The 22,315-nt window shown below is 47.7% G+C and overlaps 1 protein-coding gene across 2 annotated transcripts; it reads right to left on the reverse strand.

The window, feature by feature from the left end:
* Window positions 1-315: 315 nt before the first annotated feature.
* adam10a (ADAM metallopeptidase domain 10a) lies at window positions 316-22,152 on the reverse strand. Of its 2 annotated transcripts, none has more exons than XM_056607239.1 (16): window positions 21,858-22,152; window positions 17,362-17,512; window positions 11,574-11,692; window positions 10,879-11,037; window positions 8,221-8,321; window positions 7,504-7,662; window positions 7,321-7,413; window positions 6,743-6,926; window positions 4,702-4,865; window positions 4,356-4,539; window positions 3,931-4,081; window positions 3,569-3,752; window positions 3,130-3,241; window positions 2,630-2,850; window positions 2,027-2,153; window positions 316-1,723 (listed from the first exon to the last, which is right to left on the reverse strand). In XM_056607239.1, exons 1-16 carry the CDS (start codon window positions 21,907-21,909, stop codon window positions 1,635-1,637), a joined length of 2,250 nt encoding a protein of 749 aa, XP_056463214.1. In that variant the 5' UTR covers window positions 21,910-22,152; the 3' UTR covers window positions 316-1,634. The 2 variants fall into 2 exon arrangements, with proteins under 2 accessions (XP_056463214.1, XP_056463213.1); XM_056607238.1 differs by having other exon boundaries at window positions 2,021-2,153.
* Between the last annotated feature and the right edge of the window lie 163 nt (window positions 22,153-22,315).

Here is a 22,315-nt window from a genome sequence, read left to right on the forward strand (position 1 = left end):
TCTTTAAAATGTTTTTTTTACAGCTGTATTATTTCTGGGGCTGATTACCTTTACCACTGCATAGGTCGTTGAATGTGATTTATATGGGGATATTTAGTGTGATTTCTCCCGACACCAACATAACAGTAAAACACGCGCACTTGTGTTTACTATTCTGTTTAATTCTCAATGTTCAACAGGTCCATACATGACTGTGTTTACATCCAGGTTTCAACCTTCACCCAAAACACATTCTCATGCCTTGCCTAATGGCAGGGCAGCAAGGTCGGGGCAGATGCATAACAATGCAAGTCATTGGTTGATATTCATTTATTAAATGAATGCTCTGTATTAAGGCTCACCTCAAATCTGGGTATGGACTGAAGAGGCCTGTCCAACAATTATAAATGAGTCTAATGAAGAATTAAAAATGGTGAAATAGCAAGGGAAGACATTCGGGAAATAGCAAAAGCCCATTAGTTCGATTTTCACCAAGTATATTTAATGAATGTGTGACAAGTACATGCAATTATGCAAGCATGCGATGTACCTGTATGCACAAAACTTAAAAAAGGAAAAACTGATGAAATTGACAGGCAGAATAAAAAGAACAGAATTTAGAATGAAACTTGTTCAAACTTAGAACAGCAGACATTAAAACCAGACAGGCGCGCAGAGCTGATTTGATCTTGAATACTCAATTTACATCTCTCATATTTCAGTGCAATATTTTACTATCTCAGGGAAAGAAAATCAACAGAATGGGAGAATCGTATAGCAAGCGGCCCAAACTTAAATAGTCGCATATAGAGTAGAAAATATTTAAAACTCTTATCCAAGAAAAGCATAGCAAAGAATAGCACCAATAACAGTTTGGCCGTTCGGTCTCATGAACCCCAGCCTCCTTAGAGGACAGGAGGGCAAGTGGTCTTCAGAGGACTCAGGAGAGCCTCAAGGGAAGGTAGTTGTATCACAATCAAGCAAAAGGAAAGAAAGCCTTTTTTTGTCAATCTAAGCATGGCCTTACTGTAAACATTGCTACTCTCATGCTTACGCTGTTTTTGCTTTTTAATCCTGAGATGGTGAACAGTAAATGATCTTCACTAAACAGCAGAGAAATGTCTTCCGTACGAGAAAAAAACGAATCGGTATTATCTGCACAAAGAAAGACTGTACTGGCGTTGGAGCTACAAAGGTACAATTCTCAGCTCGCGGTGTAAAATCATGTCAAATTGGCAAAATAGTTCTCTATAAATCTTTTTTTGTATGCAATGTCTTGTTGATTGGCGGCCAAAACCCAGGAAGCAGCCATCATGCTGACTGTGGCAGAATTCAGGCTAGAAAGAAGAAGAAGAAGGAGACAGTAGTGTGCAATACGAGGGGGAGAGAGGCTTCACTGCTCCCAGGAGGAGACAGAGATACCCCTGGATGCAGGGCTCCTCTCCGGCGTTACCACCTCCGGGTTAAAGAGACGAGGGGCGCGCCGAGCGAAAGGGGCGCAGGGGGAGGCGGTCCCGAAGGCGGCGCCTCCTCCTGTTGAAGCAGGCCTGGAGAACAGGTCATAGTCCTGCGGTAGTCTGTGTGTGGGTGAACTCTTTGGACTGAAGTGCTCCCTCGGAGGCACTGAGGAGGACCAGGGCAGCTGGCTGGGCCCCTCAGGACCTCATGGGGGCCATCTGGTAGTTCTCTCTGGGGGGCCCCGGCTGCCGCTGCTGGTTGGCACGCCTCCTCCGATTTAACGTTCCTAGAGGGACAGAAACATCTTTTGTGGATAGTGGCGAGACGCAGGGAACGCAGCACGAAGTGTAAAAGCACGCCTCACACAACGACGACTTCCGTAGCACTTTGGTCACCGTGGGGTCAATCAAATGACCTCTGATCAACCATTTTCTTTTTATCAACATGTTGCAGTTTTTCGTGAAGCCAGCTAGTGAACAAACTGCACTTGGTAAAACCCAGACGACCCCCACTTCACCACCCAATGATGCGCGTTCCCTCCACGCACCCCCTGAAGTGTGTACGGTCCGGGCGCGAGTGTTACCTGCACCTGGCAGCGGTTTGGGGGGCGGTAGCTTGGGGTTGCTGCTGGGCGTGTGGACACTGCAGATCTTGATGAAGCCGGCCATGAGCATAATGAGAGCGATACCCATCAGGAGCACAGCCCACCAGTAGGCCTGTAACACACACACACACACACACACACACACACACACACACACACACACACACACACACACACACACACACACACACACACACACACACACACACACACACACACACACACACACACACACACACACACACACACAGACAGATCAGATCACTGCAAATCCTATAGGCCGCTGAAATGGAACAGGCTTCTGTGGATTCACATAATTGACATCCGTGTTTCACCAGTGACTACATGTCCCATGATGCACCTCAGACGAGCTAGTAGCTGCAGTATGGACAGCCCCAATAGCCTTACACCTCCAACATACTGATTGCGTAGGAGGTTGCCGTGACATATGTTTATTAGCCAACCCAACACTGGTCGGTAGCGCCCAGCTCCAGTGTTCCGGGCCGAGGACACCACAGAGAGGGTCCGAGCCCCAACACCACACGCGGTAGGACCCCCAGTGACGCTCCGCTCGCCCCTCTGGCTCACCACGATCCACTCGGCGATGTTCTCGTAGAGCTCGGGGTTGAAGATGGCCTTCTTGAGCCGGGCCAGCGGGCCGTCGGCGTCCACCAGGCGGCACTTCATGAACACGTCGCAATAGCCCCGGAACTCGTTGCAGGGCGAGCCCGGCTGCAGCGTGACCACCTTCTGCTGGAAGAACTGCTGCCAGCGCTCAGAGCCCGTGCTGCTGCAGGTGTTCGGTTTACCTGGGAGGGGGAGGGAGGGAGAGAGAGAGAGAGAGAGAGGGAGAGGGAGAGGGAGAGGGAGAGGGAGAGGGAGAGGGAGAGGGAGGGAGAGCGAGAGAGGGTGAGGCGTCTCGCTCAGGGACACCACGACACTCGGCCAGGAGGAGCCGGGGATTGAACTAGCGCCCCCTTCTGGTCACCAGCCCACCGGCTCTCTATATTCGCCGGCGACCCTGTGCTGGACAGAGCTGCTCTCCGAGACGCGGCGGGGGAGCCGAGACGACCCTGAGGGACGCTCACCTTTCTCCATGCAGCAGACGTGACACATCTCCACGGCCTCGTCCTTGCCCTCCTCGCTGGCGCAGGTGCACACCTCCAGCCTGTGCTTCTGACAGATGGACCCGGAGCAGCCCTGGGGAGGCACAACCGTCAGAGCCAGGGTTGTGTGTAACCTTTGTGTAACGCTTTGACCATTGAAAAAGAAACAAGACGCTGTTTGAGCCACCGCCCAGCATCAATCGCCGGTCGACCTGGACGGACTGTAATGCTTTGCAGGCCTACACTCTCCTGAACAACCCCCCCCTCCCTTACCTGAGTTCAACCCATCGAGGACAGCTTCGGTCCGCATTTAGACCGTACCCTTCCGTTTTCTGAACCGGGATCAATTCCCACCACCACAATGTGACCCCCTCGTGACTCTCCGCGCGGTGCACTGGTCCCGGCGGGTGTCTCTACGCACCCCGTTGAGGCAGACTTGTGTGTCCGAGTGGCAGGTGGTCAGGTTCTCCTTGGGCTCCGAGGCCGGGCACCGCGGGGACAGGCCGTTGCACTTCCCTTCCTGCGCGCACTCCGACTCCATGCGGCACATCTCGCTGTTGACCTTATAGGTGCACTCGGTTCGGCAGCACGGGCCCTGGCTCGGGCTAGGGGGGGGGGGACACAACCGCTCAGCCGTCAGCTCACCGGGCCGTAACATCACACCTCAGGCATTGGAGTACTATCAGTAGAGTTGTTCCGATACCAGTGTTGGCAATTCCTCCGATACTGCTTAAAATGCAGGTATCGGGACGTATTTCTGCGATAGAGTCGCGTCTCCCTCACCTGCAGATTTTGCCGGGCTTCAGCTTGCACTTGATGGTGGCGTCCTGGTTGGCGTCGTAGCAGCACTCGTCTCGGCACTGGTCGCTGTAGCCGCAGTCGCACTGCTCGCCCTCCTCCACGATGCCGTTACCACATATGGGCTGGCCCGACTCTGCAGCGGAACACAGCCAGTGGGGTGAGCTGGACTGGGGCCACGCAGACATCGCCACACACTCACCCTCAGCCAAACGCAACACACATAAATGCACGCAAAAAATAAAAACGCACACGTTCACAAAGACACACACACGCTCATAAAGACACACACACGCTCCTTAAGACATGCAGACGCTTCTTAAGACACATACATGCTCCTAAAAGCCCGCACCAGTCCTAAAAGGCACGCATATGCCTCCAAATGCACACCTACACCCACAGGTACGTACCGACGAAGCAGTCGCCCCTCTTCTTCTCCAGCACCCTGCTGATGTTGCGGATGCTGCAGACGGAGAACTTGTTGTTGTTCCTCTTGTCCCCAGAGGTGGCGCGGGCGTACATGATGTAGTTCCCCTGCTCCTTCTGCGTCTGCACCTTGGACTCCCCCGGGGTGCACTCCGTCCCCGAGTCGTGCTGAGGGGGGGGTCAGCGTCAGGAGGTTATGTCTCCGACACCGGGACATCGGAGAGGCCCTGGTGTTTTAGGGGACGCTACGGGCCGTGTGCGGGAATGGGGGGCATGAGAGGGGGGGGAGGGGGGGCATGAGAGGGGGCGGGGGGGTCCTGAGGTACTCACCGGAGAGCCGAAGTTGTGGCCGACCTCGTGGGCGAAGGTGATGTGGGAGACTTTGGGCGGCACGTGGGAGCCGTAGTTCTGCACCGTGATGATGCCCGTGTTCAGGGACTTCCACTTCCCGTCCGAGTACAGCTTGCTCTTCTCACAGATGCCCCCGGAACTTCCTGGAAGTAGAAGAGAATCCAGAGCTCAAATGATATGCGTTTACATTTGCATTCAGGGCGTTTATCAGAGCGACTTACAACCAGGACATTTGTCAGAAGAAAGAGAAACAACAATACGTGGCTGTCGGTACAGTAAGGATGTTCATAGAACCAAGCGCCAAGCACTGACCATCACTAGGTTAACCCATTCCATGTATACAGCAAAGACAGCTAGGATAAGAGGGTAGACAATGCTAAGTACTATTTTTAAGTGCAAGGACAATTATATGCGAATACATTGTTCCTTCATGATGTAGATAGATCAATCAATAAAAAAAACTTGAAGATTGTGAAAGCAGAGAGGGCAGGTCCTCCTAAACTGTGTGTGACTATTTTATTACAGAGAAAAGAAACAGATTCCAAGAAAAGAAACCGAAAACAAGACAAGCTGCCCTCCCTCCAGCAGGGGGCGGAAGACATCCCTCCTCCGTGAGTCAACAACATCCTCCACAATAACATCCACAATGTACTGATCCCTAGAACTACCCTGATGGTAGCAAGTGTTAAGATGCATCAACTAGGACACTAGTGCTCCTTCTCCACCGACAGTACACACTCAACTCGCCATGACGTGGCACGACTTGGTTTGGTTCCAGGCACGTCTAGAAAGTATCTCTTCAACGTGGGCGGGTCATCATAGCACGCATGCACGAGACTGCAGTGACACTATCCACGCGACACATAAACAGACAGGGCTACACACAGGAGCGTCTCCACCTCTGCCACGGTCCACGGCGTGTTCGTGCGTGCTGATCCTGCAATGTTGAATAATCAATCACTATTGTCGACTGAACGCTGATGCTAGTATTTAAAGATGCCGGGTGTCGGGTGACAGGTATCAAGCTTGGACGACTCGCGCCCATCATTATGTGTCCAGTGGTGTCACTCTGGCCAATCAGTGGCCAGGAGCCTGTTCAGGTCAGATCAGCATCTGTATCAGATCAGCTCTCTTGGAACCTGGATGGAGATGAGACTAAAAAGGTACCAGGTACCAGGTACCTCATTTTGGCGATCGAAACGCAAAACAAGGCAGTCCCAGTGGAGGCGAGTTGAGCTGGTACAGTCGGTGGAAAGGGGGCACATGTTGATCTCTTTCTCTCGATAGGCTTGGTGGATCACCATGAGGCACGCTGAAGTAAACAACAGTCTTTGAGGAGCAATTAAGTTCGTGCTCGGTAATATGCAACCTCAATTGAAGATAAAAATGTTGAGATCAGCTTGCATATTATATGATGAGGTTGTATTTAATTCCTTAATTTTTTAATTGCGCCATTTGTTAACCACTTGGCCTGGAACAGGAAGAGGGCAGAAAGGCCACCGAGACATTACTACAGAACATCGTTCAGTGAGTATTCCTCCATCGGTTTCTGGGAGCTAAAGTAGTGCTTCAGCTCTTTATCGGTCCTCAAGAAATAGTCTAAGTGTGTCTAGGAGAGACGCTAGACGCTAGTCTAGTGATTAAAGGGGGCGGGGCACAAACACAGGCAGAGCACTTCACATAATGTGGGACTGCTGGAGCCTCTCACTGTGCATCCTTCCATCTTTCCATCTGTCCAGAGCAACATGACGCCGGTGCTGTTCTGGTGGCTCGGCTTCTGCCGGTCGTTCATTACTCTTTCATAACCTTTTGTCAGTAGCTCAACAGAACTCATCCTAATGATTTAGCCTTGGCGTTGACCACTGGATGGCTGTTGCTTCATTGTTGTGCCGCGGTTTTAGACACTGAATTAAAGTGCAAGCTCCACTTACAATAACCGTGGAGGTCTAGAACACTTAGTATACCGAGTTTTGGATGCCAGGTGTATGTAGGCGTGTGGTTTTGTGGCCGCGGGACCAACCTGACGGCGCCCCCACCCAGGCCAGGCCCAGCACGCCGTCGTCAAAGTCCCGGTCGCTGAAGACGTAGGCCAGGCAGTAGTCATCGTGCTTCTGCTCCGAGTTCAGCTCCAGGAACTTCTCCACGCCGATGTTGGGGAACCGGAAGGGGTTGTTCTTATCCTTCTCCTCCGTCGTCCCGTTAATCTAAACAGGAAATAGAGCCGCTCATCAGACAGGAAACGGTGACCAGCGTCGTTGAATCAGTTTCACTCTGCGGCCTGGTTATTAAATATCTTATTTATGGTATTATTATTTATGGGTTTATGGTCAAATCTTTCCGTCTTTGTATTAAAACTGGCCTCACAATGCTGTAGTTCCTGGAACTACAGCACTCAATCCTGAGTCACTCTAGTGGAAAATATGACTTTTGGAAGGAAAACTATGGTAGAAGAAGAAGGGGGGGACACACACACACACACACACACACACACACACACACACACACACACACACACACACACACACACACACACACACACACACACACACACACACACACACACACACACACACACACACACACACACACACGACTCACCCTTATTCTTTTGACCATGAAGCTGATGGTTCTGATACCGAGGAAGTCGGTGGCCTGGTAGATGGAGTCGATGGCCTTCACGTGGCTGGAGATCTGAAGAACAGAACCAAACTCCTGTTTTAAAGGACGCTGTGGATTCAAATAAGCATCACAACAAATGGGCCGACGTGCGTGTGTCTGTACCTGGGCGATGACCGCCTCCGTGGAGCCGTAGTACTTTGTGAAGAGGTGGTCAGTCTGGATGAAGAGCTGGCAGGTGTTCTTCTCCACCGCCACCGCCCTCTTCTTCCTCAGGATGACGGGACCAGGAGGAAGGTCCTCCTCATCGTGCACCGAGTGGCCCTGAAGGCAACAGACGGACAGACAGCAAGCGTTGAGGAACCACTCACAGAGAGCGACTGGCTGAGGGCCTGCTTACAGTTTGCATACATTTTATTGTGCGCGTGTGCGTGTGTGTGGAGTAGTCGGGTCGATTGAAGTTAAATCTTGACCAGCTACCACTGACCCCAATGGACTCTGGAGGAAATGTTATTAATGTGACAGATGTGTAAGATAAGGGAGAGATATTTGATCACCTAAAGGTGATAAAATAAAACCCACTTTATTTATAAAGTGAATAGGACTTAAGGTCCTACTCACTTTATAAATACAAGACAAACCGTCTATAGTCTGGACCAGAGACCAGGGGGTCTGGACCAGAGACCAGGACCAGGGGGTCTGGACCAGAGACCAGAACCAGGGGGTCTGGACCAGAGACCAGGGGGTCTGGACCAGACACCAGGACCAGGGGGTCTGGACCAGAGACCAGAGACCAGAGACCAGGGGGTCTGGACCAGAGACCAGACACCAGGACCAGGGGTCTGGACTAGAGACCGGGGGGCATGTGGTGCAGACTCCCACCTGGACGGGCTCCTCCGTGGCCGACTCCTGGTACCTCCTCATCCTCTCGAACACAGAGTGGTCCGCACAGCCACCCTCAGAGCCGTACTTATGGGGGTACTCTGAGAGAGGAGAGGAGAGGAGAGGAGAGGAGAGGAGAGGAGAGGAGAGGAGAGGAGAGGAGAGGAGAATGGGAGAGGAGAGGAGAGGAGAGGAGGAGAGGAGAGGAGAGGAGAGGGGAGGAGATGAATAAACAATGAATAAAGTATTTAACGATTCAGCATGATAAAGTAAGAATAGTCCAGGCCTCGATCCATCTTTAAATGTTGACATAATAGGCATCGTGATTTACAGCTCATGTTAAATTTGTTTTGCCATGCTCTTACGTTTCATTTCTTCCATCTGTTCTATTATTTAGTGTAATTGGAATCAGGGCTATGCACAATACATGGAAATTCTCTGTTGCAAGTGACGCAAGTGACCACAAGTATTTTTATAAAAAAAATACTAATTTCTATATATACATTATATATATAGAAATGAAAGCATGATGAAATTAAAACTATGAACATTGCTCAACATAAATAGTTGTAATAGTAAGCAATTATCCCATTCAGTATTCATTCTGTTTAAAAGGGATTTCCTACCAAAGTCAAAGCAATGAAAGTAAAGGGCCAATCCAACCCAATCAGCTGCCAACTCCAGAGCCTTTCTCACCACAATTCTTATGACGCTTCATGAGAAGATACTTAATAATAATATTCAAGAGACTCTGGACCAGAGCAGCATAAATTATGTCACTACTTCTCCCCAGCAAGCCTCGTGTTTGTCACCAGACCCCCACACACACACACACACACACACACACACACACACACACACACACACACACACACACACACACACACACACACACACACACACACACACACACACACACACACACACACACACACACACACACACACACACACACGGGGGGGGGAACAATGCATTTCCCTCCTGACTACCTCCTGTGTTTTCAATGTCGACGGCTAAAGCGCTCTTTGTCCGAGAGAGTAACTGCCCCCTGATTCATATGCAAATCACCGGGCCTTCACCGGACCGGACCGGGAACAAAGGTGTTTAGAAACAAGCGTTTCTTAAATATATCCTCAATCGGTTCTCCTCCACTAACATCCATCAAAAGCCAGTGGAATACGACATGAACACAGTAGAGAGTTCCCCCTTCTGTCTCTGTATGCTGTGGTTTCTGTGGTCCGACGGAGGAGATCACACACAGAGCACAAGTTGTGGCTGGTGCCAGTCTCTGTTGAGTGAACTCGCTCAGCTAGTTGGGGCGATAGGACCAGCAGGCAACACATTCAGAGATTCTTCTCAGCATGTGGTCAAACTTCTGATGATCCAAGAGGAGTAGAGGGGATTAAACTTTACGTTTCTTTGAGTCTAGTGTTTGATGCACCGTACAGATCATCTGCATCCCCCGTCATCGACGGTCATACCTCCAAACCAGGTCCAATCTTAGGCAAAGCAGTTATTTGTTGTTTGTACAGTAACATCTGTTAGACTGTTCAAAGCGTTCCATGATGCCCGTAGCACAAGTGCATCATGAATTTGTTAGTTAGCTGTCATCTACTGTTATTTAGTTTTATTAATCATTCTAGATCTAAATGTAGTTATTTAGATTTTATTTATGATCACATGGATGTGCTCATGAATTATAAATAAATCCATTGTGTTGTTTATTTCTGTATTTTATAATCTTCCCTCATCCTTGTGTCCATCCACTCCTCGACTTTAATCTCTCCTCGTTTCCTCCGTGCTGTAAGCGTGTCTCCTCCTTCCTTCAGCTCTCCTCTGCATCCGGTACTGTTCTGTTCTCCAGCGTCCTGTCCGAGGAGCCCATCATACGAGGGGCTCCCCCCCCCCACCCCCTCAGACCACATTACATGAATCCAATCCCGAGCCTCAGCCCCCGTTTCGCTGACCACAGCCGTTCCCCCGCTCGGTGCAGAGTGCTGCCCAGGCCGCCTTGTAGCAAGCAATTAAAAACAATGATCGAGGCATCTCTACCCTGGCTTCCCGTCTGCGTGAGGGTCCTGAATCACTTGATCCAAGCTAGGCATGTGCAAGCTCCCTCGACGTCTCTGAACCAACCCTCCCATCCCCTCCCAGATCCTCCATCCCCTCACCCTCCTCGTCCCAGAGTCCCAGAGCTGAAGGAGACGGGGCGTCCCGTCCTCTGCAGGGCGCTGCCAGAGGAGAGAGGGGCGCCCCAGTCCGACGCCACTCTACTGGATCATTGTCATAAACCAGCTTTCACTGCGGTGCTTTATACTGCTGCCTCCATCCTCCCCTGGTTTAGCAGTCAGCATACTTTTGGTTTATTCTAGTCCATCTTCTCAATGTTATCTTGTAAAGAACATTTTAAATCTGCTTTTAAAAGCTAAATGTATACGTCGAATGGTCAAGTACGCTGAGAATGACGCTCGGCTTCAATCCTTTAAATAAATGAACACAGACACAACTGCATGGAAGCATTCTTGGCAAGCAGTTTAGACCCAGATACATAATCTATGAACAAAGATATTAGGGTAAATGTTGTATTTCGCAGGTTCCTTTAAAGTCAATAGCTTTCCCATAGAGTATAATGTAGACGTTGCTGTGAGGCAGACTCACGGATGTCGTCTTCATGGTAGATGACTGAGTGGAAGGCTGCGTCCTGGCGTTTGAGGTAGCGTTCCGTGGGCTCCACGTAGAACACGCCCTGCTGGGTCTTGATGAAGCCCTCGAAGCGACCGTTGACCACCGACCCGTGGGTCAGTGTCCCCTTCTCCCCTGAACACAGCGGAGGGGAACGTGAGACGAGGAAGGGAAGAGGACCCCACGTTTTTGGTTTTAAAGGTGCACTTCCACACTCCGAACAAATAGGGGGCAGCATACTACCAGAAAGTTGTGGTGTTCAACCCTTTTGTGTTCCCACTACTTTGAACCGGATATCAACAAATGGCTAACTTAGACCTTAACAGACCTTAGACCTTAACTGTATTGGGTAGGAAAGCTGCAGCCGTTATCCGCAAGTTTCCCTTTAAGTAAACTCACTGCAACATGACACATCGAACATGATACGTACACAATTCATAAAACACGTTTTTATCTCAAAACTTTTATTTCCTTACAATCTGTTGATAATTGTAGTTCATTTTTGAATGTCTTAAACTCATATCTTACACGTTGCTCCTTGAAATCATGGGTTATACTTAAAAAAGTTACCAAAATGAGGACTCCACTCCACATATGAGGTTTCATTGGAATTTCCATCGACATTTACTTTACTAACCCAAGAATGTTCTCGAGGGATTTGCTGGTCTTACCAAATATTTCCCCGGTGTAAATGTGAGACGTATCCACTGGCTCCTCCACCCCGGAAACTTCTATGACGACGTCTGGAGAAAATAACTTTGTGTCCCGTTTCATCCGTAGGTTGAAATACCTGGAGTGGAAAAACAGAGAGAAAACCATGACTGAACACATTCTTTACGCCTTTCTGGACTTGGGAGAGGGAAACTATGATCACACTTACAGAAAAACGTAACTTATGCCAATCTGTAATTTTGAAGAAAGTATTTACTAGCTTTTAATATATGTTCTGTTGCAGGAGCTGCTGCATATTTCAGGTCTTTCCTCATTTCCAACAATGAGGAAGGATGTTATTATACTATGAATTAGTATGAATAGAAGGGTGCTTTGATAACTCAGCTGTTCTTCTCTCTGAACATCCCTTTGTTCAGATTTAAATTACACTTTGTAAGGCTCATTATTTGAGAAGGCACAAAGGTGGTGTAGAAGTAGAGAGTGGAAACTTACAAAGACAAAATTAAATCATTTGGTTTTGTGCTCAAACAAAGCAAATGTTAAGAAACTATGAAGGAATAAAATCCCAGAAAAAGTTTGTTGTGGTCCTTCAGGTTCTATGGGTCTGAAGGTGGACTCCGTAATGTCAGTCTACCCTGCAGGCCTGTTTTAGGAAACGAGTGATTGACTGGTTGAGGTTATATCTGTTGGTTGATATAACCTCAACCAACAGACACGTTCGGCCTTGTAACAAACGCGGCAGCCTAATCCCTCGAAACAGAAGGACCACATGGAAGAGGCCCGATGTGTTTTCTGTGTTCATTTAGACAGGAATGTTGGCCCAGCATCAGACTCAAAAGGTTCTAGCGTCAAGCCCGGCAGGACATCATTTAGGTCAGCTCCGCAATGAAGCCTAAAAATCAGTAAATAACCAGGCCTTTGGCAGAAAGACGGTGAAACCACATGACTGGTCTGTACACTCTCAGCCAATGGGCTTCTGTGGCAAATGGTTTCTAAAAAGGCCCCCAAACAACTTAACTCCGTAGTAAATCAAGGGGCTTAAATGACACTCCACAACACCATAATGTGCTAACATTTAACACGATAATAAATAAAATCAAAGAGTTTCATAAAGGTTTTCTGATGATTGAAGAGAAATACATGAACGAAGAGAAGAAACACATCAGGACTACAGTCACACAAGTGCAGGCTTTGAGGCGTATCACGTGAGGAGAAGCCTGGAGCCTGAGGAGAACGCGTGAGCGGGCCCCATTCTGTACTTGTGCTAATCCTTTTGTTACCTCGTGTGTGTTGAATGGTAAAGGCAGGTCCCATGAGATGCACATGACCTGTGCTTCAGAGGCTGAGGGAGACGTGGAGAGCCCAGCAGGGAGTGGCTCTATAACACCCTCCCCTCCCCACAGGGATGGGGGGGATCTATATCACAGGCATCAGCATGGTACCCTACTGGATGGAGGGAGTAATCCTAGGGCTGGGTATTGCCAGGTACCTCACAATTCAATTCAATTCTTTAGGTCTTGATTCGATATACATCGATTCAAAAATGATCCAATTGCTTCGATATCGATTCAATAATACGTGCCTATGAAAAATAAAAACGATGACAAAAATACCTAAATATTATTTAGAATGATCCATTTCAAAATGAATTAACCATTTCATAATGAATTAACCATTTCATTGTGCTTTAACTAGCAAAAAGGGAATACACCATTGTATAGTATTGTTCCCGAGCTAAACTTGCAGCATAAAAGTAATAATCATAACTTGGACAAATGTAAAAGGGCATGTACATTTAGGCATACTCGCTTCTCGATTATGAGAAGCGAGTATGCTTCATTTTTTTTTTTATGGAAATAATTGATTAAAAAATAATTCTGAATCGAGAACAATAAATTGCAGTGCATTGATGAATCAATATTTTTACCCAGCCCTAGTAAATCCTTTACAGTATCAGGGCACTTGGTTTACAGAACATGGGGTATAGATGACATCAAACCTACAATATCAAACATCAAATGATCAAGGTATCAATGTCAATGTTTACGATGCAACAGCCCATCACGTTGGCTCGTTTCCTCTCCCCCCCAGACTCAGCACGCCAGGGGTAGAACGCCGTCATGGAGGTCTTCACGGAGCCGTCAGCTCTGAGCGTATAACAGCAGCCTGGCTGCAGCATCGGGATGGAGCTCTGGGATCTGGTGCTCTTCAAAGACTCGGGCTGTGTTCGATTCGGCCCCGTTGTTCCCTCATCCCCTACGTAGACATCCCTCTGTAGTACACTAGAGTTTAGAGGGGCAATTCAGATACAGAGATCCCCTCTGTGTGACGGGTACACAACAAAGGTCTTGAAGGTTAAGTTAGTGAAGATAGTGGGACGAGTAGTACGAATAGTAGTGACAGTTGTAGTTATAGTAGTAGTAGTAGTAGTAGTAGTAGTAGTAGTAGTAGAATAGTATTACGAGCAGCAGCTAGTAAATGTGCATGTAGGTGTGCTCCTTGAGTATCTTGGTTGAGCTTTTAAATCTTGTCCCCACGACAGATGCACGACACGTGGAGCAGGAGCTGTAAAAACAGCGTCTGGAGTTTATTGGCTCTCAAGTTGATTACGAGCGGTAATTCAGCCAAAGCTTGAGGATCCCACTGGCCTCGTAACCCGCTCACCACCAGAGCCTCACGGCCCTCTCGGGAGCCAGGAAGACCAGTGTGTATCGGTCTGTCTGTCTGTCTGTGTCCAATCAGTGGTCCGCCCTGGTACTGACACAAAACTTGTGCATTTAGCTCCATCCAGAAAGGTCTCCATCACTGGGGAGGCTCAGAGTCACCACATGGAAACCATTAGATCCCAGCCCATTACCCGGACTGGGAGAACCATTAGATCCCAGCCCATTAGCCGGACTGGGAGAACCATTAGATCCCAGCCCATTACCCGGACTGGGAGAACCATTAGATCCCAGCCCATTACCCTGACTGGGAGGACCATTAGATCCCAGCCCATTACCCGGACTGGGAGGACCATTAGATCCCAGCCCATTAGCCGGACTGGGAGAACCATTAGATCCCAGCCCATTACCCGGACTGGGAGGACCATTAGATCCCAGCCCATTACCCGGACTGGGAGAACCATTAGATCCCAGCCCATTAGCCGGACTGGGAGGACCCTGATAAAGGAAGGCTGTAGATGTGGTCGTCTTCATGATTAATCGTGTTGCAGGTCAAAATGTGAATCCAATAAAGAGCCAACAGTTACAGTGTGTTAATAAAACACACTTTGGCTCAACATTGAGGAGGGCTGGTCACACATGCGCCAGTGCCTCACTCCGCGGGCCAGGTTGTGTGGCTGTTTGAGCGTTGCCGTTTGCCGCTCTGGTCGGACGTGATGTAACCCCCAGCAAGCCTCCAGCCGCAGCCCCGCGCAGGATTAAGTTAATCCTGATTGGGGCTGGAGGAGCAGGACAATTACCACAACACCCTCCCCACTCGCTCCCAGAGAGAGGAACATGCAGGGAATTCACGCTGGGGACCAGAGGCTGATGACACTGAGAACGGACGCCGGATTCCTGCTTCCAGGGGGTCAAGTTCACCTCACTACACTTCCCTCCGACTCCTTCCTGCTGCACTCCTGCAGAGTGCAGCACGATGCCCACTGTACAACATTTAAAGCCACGTGTTTTAATCAGCATTAGAGTCTTTGATTAAATTAGAGACAAAATAATTAGATAGAGATGCATCGATGGTATGGTGAGAGCGAAGAGCAAAGACCCATTGACTGGAGCCTTGGACTCTCACACGTCACGTATTGACAACCCCCCTCTCCTGATCAGTGAATCAGGGACTGGACAGCATGCGTGGGTCAATCCCCAGACATGTCCCCGCTCTCCCTGACCTCGCCCTCCCTCGCAGGGGAAATCCCTGGCGAGGGAGGGATGGAACGAGGCAGTGTGCAGCAGTATCAGGTTCGGACGCACAGAGCCCAACAAGAGGTTGAGCTCCTAACCCTAACCCATATCTTAATGAAAGCACACAGCAGAAACCTGAACAATAGAAGCAAGTTTGCTGCAATATCGACAAATGAAATAAATAAGCGGCAAGCCAAGTATATCCAGATGGATAACTTTGCCTTAAGCACACCAGTAGGGGGGTGTTGGTACCATCTTCAACAGCACCTGCTTCTTAGGAAGCAAAGTCAGGTGTCATTGTTCAAATCAACACAACAAAAACCTTTATATCCTTACAAAGTGCCCCAGACAAATCTAAAACAAAAGACCTGAAAGTCCTTCATTTCTGTTTTCGCAGCTCTCCCACGACCCTGTTTGCTTCTGTTTGTATCCTACTGTCTGAAACCATACTTTATCCCTGGCCAATACCTGAAATTACCACCAGGTAGATGCCACATCAGATCAGAATCAGAATCAGAATGGATTTAATTGCCAAGAAGGGTTTTACACCAACCAGGAATTTGGCTTGGTGATCAAGGTGCATACATTAAGACAATAACAATGCACAATGAAGAAGAGATATATATATATATATATATATATATATATATATATATATATATATAACACCATATAAACAAGCAGGAACATAAGCAATCAATTAAAAAAGGATCAAATAGAATAAATAAATTAAAAACTAAAGTAAAAGATACAAGAATTTAAGAAACAATAATATAAGAATTTACAAATTGGTGATGGGTAGATGACAGGTAGATGCCACATCTCAGTCGTCACTAACCTCTCCCATCGCGGCACCTTGCACTCATCGGAAAACAAATCTAATCATCCTGCAGCTGCTTTCCCCTGGTCCCCGCGGAAACAACAGGACACGCCTCATAATTAAACTGCTTATCAACACAGCTGACTTTCTGAAAACAGGAAGCACACCGAGAGACCATCAGGGCTCAGAAAGGATGTGTTCTGCTTCGACTGCTCAGTGACTTCAGCTTAAAGGTTGCATCAGTGAATGATGCTAGGCCGAAAACATAAATGATGACATTCACCTAACCCTTCCTCACGATCCGCTAGCTGCCCGCCCCATAAGCAGGCCGTCCAAAGCACGTCTCTGTAGGCAGCCTGTGCTCCGAGATCACACACAAAAACAAACGCTACTAGCAACCACTCAAAACCAAGATAAATAGTATTCCATCCAATCACCGACAAGGGGTGGGTGTTGTGGGGTTTTGCGCAGCTTTTATGATAGTTTTTACTGGATGTACGAAACGCGGAAGAGAGGGGCGAGCGGGCTCTGTTTGTTTGGGATCTTGCTTCAGATACCGACAGAAGTGTCGTCACCCAACATCGCTGATAGAACCTTTGAACAACGAGAGCTCTGCGCCAATAGGAGCCCTGAGCCGGAGGACTGAGCAGAGGGCCACGTTCCAAACAGCCCTGATGAACGGGTATTAGAACGATGGTGTTAGTCTGCCTGAGGCCTAGGGCCATATGGACAAGATCACATAGCACATACCAAAGCCATACCACTGGATAAAACGCTCGATATCGAGATAATATTGTTGGGATGGCTCAAATATTAACATAGTGACACAGAAAGATATCTGTTCTCATGTCATGATATGCATAAAATCCATACACTGACCCGCCCCACTGTGGGCTAAAATCTAATATTTTTGTGTTTCTTACACATCACAGGTTGGATCAATGACGGCACGAACAGTGGATCTTCGAGTCCCTAATCGGGGACTCCCTAATCGTGTTTTTAAACTCCTGAGTAGTGTGTGCGTGTGTGTAGCATGGAGAGGTGTGAGTGATGCGATGCGTGACTCACCTTCCATGGGAGTGGAAGTCCAGCTGTAGCGTCTTGTCTCGGTGGGAGGTGGCCCTCTTGGCCCGCTGGTGGCTGCTGTGAAGAGCCTCAGTGTCGTAGGACAGCCCCTCATAGTGACGGATGTACTGGTTCAGAGACTTCGCAAACTGCCCTGGGAACCATACCGAGAGGAGGGTCACAAAGGGAGGTCGTTGACCAGTTACAACACCCCCGGATGTACGGAGTCGGACATACACAGCATCAGGGTACAGAGATGATGCAGATGTATGAATGAAATACAAAACAAGGGCAAGGGAAAAGATGAAGATTAAGGAAAGGTCAGCATGTGGTAGTCATGACGACAACAATACTGCGGTCTATAATCTTGTCCCGGGAAAAGAGATGCTGCCACTTCAAGTCTCCTTCCTACAGCAGCAGAGTTTTGTTTCATGCCGTTACTTGATTTAAAGAGTCAGAGAAAACAACAGACAACGTTTGATACCCAAAACAGAAGGCAGAGTGCACTTAGACGATTGGATTATCCAGGGAATAAGGTCTACCTTCTGCCCCACTGAGGCAGCAGGTCGTCACCGTAGGTTAATGGAGATAATACAAGACAAACTGGTTATTTTCTGCTGCTGTCATTTTGTTTATGCATACAGAAAAACAGTCAGTTGCGTCAGTGAAACAGCTCTTAGTGAGTCTACCTTGACTTCCTGTTTGTACACAGCCCATGTGGAAATACAGGAATGAAGAGTACATTGTAAACATCAACCAGATATAATGCCAGAGTGACAGTATTGGAGCAGTGAGGGGAGGGAAAGGGATTTGTAGATTCTTCTAGGACATTACACGCAGTATATCAGTGGCACTCCTAAGAGTGGTAACTTCTGTACTCGCTTAGAAAACATGTGTGTAATGTGCATCGCAAGCAGGTCTGTTCCAACCAATCAGCAATGGCATAGCAAAGTGCGTGCCACTCTATCACTAGACAGTCTGCAGGGCATACTGTGAGAGGAGAGACTTCCCTCTCAACCATAGGCTGAAGCACCTTGCCACATTTGGCAAAATATGATTATTGGCATCTCTCACAAGAGCTATTTGCATCAAAGGGTGTACAAACCAAATCAGACCTGACAATATTGATGTCCGACAGGCAAGATTACAAATTGTACATCGATAGGCGATCTACAAACACTTGTCTCTAATGGGCAAAATACATTTTAATAAGCTGTATGAACAGCATGGAAATAACTAGAAAAAGCATAATCCATGTATTTATTTATCGCTGACATAAATTGTGTTTTTAGCAATTTCACTTCAACTACATAGTAAGGTTTGGTTTAGTGTGTCAGTCTCTTCTTCCACATCACTGCTCTAACGATCAATAAAATATGCACTCATAAAAGTGGATTAAGCTGTAAATAAGATTATGCTGCTATAATATGCTACCAAATGCTGTCAAAAAGAACTTAACAACCATTAATTAATAAGTACAATTTGAAAATAAATGTGAAGTATGTCACATACCAAACCATTGTTAGGTTTTCTCTAAATGAAGTACAACGTCCTGTAGAAACAAAGCACAATAAAAAATATATTATCCTTGCACAGAGAATAAGGTCTCCAGTCCACTCCCCGGCATTTAAACTGTTACGACTCTTAGCCTTTCCGTAGCATTCCTGCTCTGACAGCTTTTGATGCATAACTGAACCGTAGGTATTTGGCACAGAGGATTCAGCAGAAAGGGGCTTTCACAATGCTCACTACTTAGCCCCAGGCTAGCCCATAGCTTACTTGACCCAGTTTCACACCTTTCTGTTGGTCAAGAGGTCACAGATATTGTCCTCTACATTGGGATTGGCTAGTGGGAGATCAGGCCTCTCTATTTAGGCACTGTGTTTGAAGCAAATAGTGGAATGAACCCCCTTGGCCAACAATGTGACTAAGAGTCCCTTATGTGCAAGCTCTAGTTAGTAACAGGAACTGATTCATGTGGACACTCCCAAATGCATCGCAAACTGAAAGGACCAAAGGTTCACCGCTGGAGGCCGGTCCAGGCAAGAGATAACATGTCGAGGAATGACTCAGGGGGAAAACCTTCCAACAATAAGCCCCGTTTGAGTGCGAGAAAAAAAAGGGAAGTATCCGTGATAGTAAACAGCACAGAGATCGCCCTGAGGTAGACGCGTGATCTCTGTCCACGTCAGACAAGCTGCTGGTGGTTACCCTGCATGGCTGACGACACCATCTGTATGTCACCGCCCTAATCCCTGGAACAAAGTAGCACGGTGAGGGGCTGCAGGCCTCAAACCCCAGCCCTCTGCGTGGCTCTCCTAGCGCTGCACAGTAGCTGTCGGAGGAGTGATCCCAAACAACCGACAGGCTGTGTTTCGGCCAATAGAGTCACCAACTAGAGTCATGGCGGAACACAGGAACCATCAAAGAGTTGTAGGGTTGCACTGATATAACGGGCAGAGTGAGACTACAACAAGAAAACGTATAAAAAAGATAATAGAATCATAGTTATGTACTTTAAAATATTTCCCGGGAAATCTACCAAAGATGTGACAATTTAAAGCCAATAATTCTGGGAACGATGCAAAGGAAAAAGGCAATCCCATTTACCAGAGTCTACATGTGAATGATTGGTCACTTCTATTACGGCCTTCCAACCGATCAATAACACATGTTAAGGTTTTTAAAAAGGTCCATCAGCATAATTGAGAAGTGACTGATTCTAGTTGTGTGCCATGTTGGCCATCAACATGAGTCTCAACCTGCTCTCTAGTGAACGCTCAATATCTGATTCATCTCCCACTCAACATAATAAAGCACATAGGCTCCATATCGGAAAGCCTGCGGGCCGATACATCTTTTGGGAGAAGGCAGTGTTGTTTAGGATCAATTGGGCCCTTTGTGCGATCATAAGCCTGTATTTGTTCAACAGGGGCATTAAATAATAGGCACGCTCATATTAGCATGCATGATGACTATTATTCATATGACCAGCAGGTGTAAACCTTGACCTGTTTGACCTTAAGCTCCTTTAGTATCAACCAAAACAATCTTATAGCATGCATGCTAGCCAACTGCCAACATGGGCATCTGTCATAAACCATCAATTGGTTTCCAAAATGTCTCACAGCATTCTGATGCTAGGAAGAAAAGCTTATTGAAGAGGCCCCAATATACCAATCCACTTCTCTTGAGATAAAACTGAAAAGATAAACCATAATGATTCATCTAGGTTCAAGGAGATAAGATAAGGAGACAGGAGATAAGGAGATCAATGTATTGACGGGTTTTATCTTCCCATGGTGATTCATTCCCTGGATGTGTTGCAGACTACAGATTTTGCAGCATAGCACTTTGACATGGTTGACAGTACCAATTGCTATGTTGCTGATATCCGCCATTGACTAGCTACAACTGTGTTGAAAAAGGTTTTTAATATGGGGGAGAACAGAATGTGTGGTGCATTTTACCCAAATCACTGTCTTGAATACTGAGGGAAATTGTGATACTTGAAAACTGCTGCAAGACTTCCAGAGCTGTTCATGACGTGTGAACCCTCCCTCAACACAGCTGGGAATAAGATCTCACATCCCATCTGTACCAAGTAAAGACAGAACCGGTGTGTTGCTGCTGTCCAATAACCTGGGTCTGCAGCCACCGATGCAGAGCGTGTATTACCTCAATCAGACTAGAAAAAAGACGGTAACAACAGTCATAGCTCATATCGGACATAGTGAAAGGACACAGGTCTATGATTGACGTTAGGAAGGAGACCGACGGTAGTTTATGGGCTGCTGAACAACGCCCACATAGGAGGGGGAAGCACTGCGGTGGGACAGAAGAGGTTTGGTGGTCTTACTAATGATAAATGAATACTAATAAACAAATGTATGCAATAAAAAAAACGACCGCTGCAGAAGCACACACCGTGTTGGTGTTCTAGCACTGGTTCATATCTAACACCGGATGTTTAGCATGCAAATAAAGGAGCGGGTTCCAGATATTCACTTGAACGACGAGAAACAAACGAACGCTTCTTTAGCCCACTTCTTGGAGAAGTTGGTTTCGTCTGAAGGCACATCAGTACTGATCTGCTCATAGGGAATACTTCAGAGTTCACGACCTGATCCTGGTGTCGAGGTAACTTCTAGACCGCCCGGTAAACCTGTAGTCCTACCTACGTCTCACGGTGTGCCCCCCCGAAGGACCACACGTTATCCTGTAGTCCCATGCCTCAAGCAATTAACATGTTAACATGTAGTCCCATGTCTCTAACATGAACATGTAAACCTGTAGTCCCATGTCTCGATCATGTTAACCACCCCGTAGCTCCTGTGATAATGTAGTAATGTTCTGAAGACAAGAGCTGCAGAAGTTTCCCAGCCCCGCCTGACATGTTGTCCAGATCCGATTACCCAGAACACTTCCTGGTCCTTTCCTACTAACTATCCATGCTACCTATCTCCTCACTCACTGGTTTAGATATCAGTCTAACTCACCTCCCACGGTCCCCAGCGAGCAGCAGACCAGCAGAACCTCCCGGAGGTTCATGTCTCAGGTTATAAAGTGGATCCAAACTGACTCGGTACCGTAAACCGACTCAGTAAAGCGCCTCGGTCCACTGGCAGACTGAGCCGCACGGTTCACTTAAAAGGAGCAGCTTCCTGTAGCACCACAACACAGGTTGTGCGTGTGTGCGTGCGCGTGTGTGTACGTGCGCGTGTGTCTGCGTGCGCGCGCTTCCTCACAACGCTGCGTGTGAGTGTGTGCGTGTGTGTGTGGTTGTGTGTGTGTCTCACAACACGGTATCTGTCCTCCCCAGCCGGCTGACGCCAGGCTGCTGGTTCCTCCCTTCCGGGGGCGGTGAGCCGGGCTTCGAGGAACCCCTCAAAACAAACTAAAGTTCTGGAAAATAATTCTTGAAACAATGAACAATCCGAATATTCGTTCAAAGTCA

This window comes from Gadus chalcogrammus, chromosome 14 (assembly GCF_026213295.1).
Source record: "Gadus chalcogrammus isolate NIFS_2021 chromosome 14, NIFS_Gcha_1.0, whole genome shotgun sequence".
Lineage (NCBI taxonomy): Eukaryota > Metazoa > Chordata > Actinopteri > Gadiformes > Gadidae > Gadus > Gadus chalcogrammus.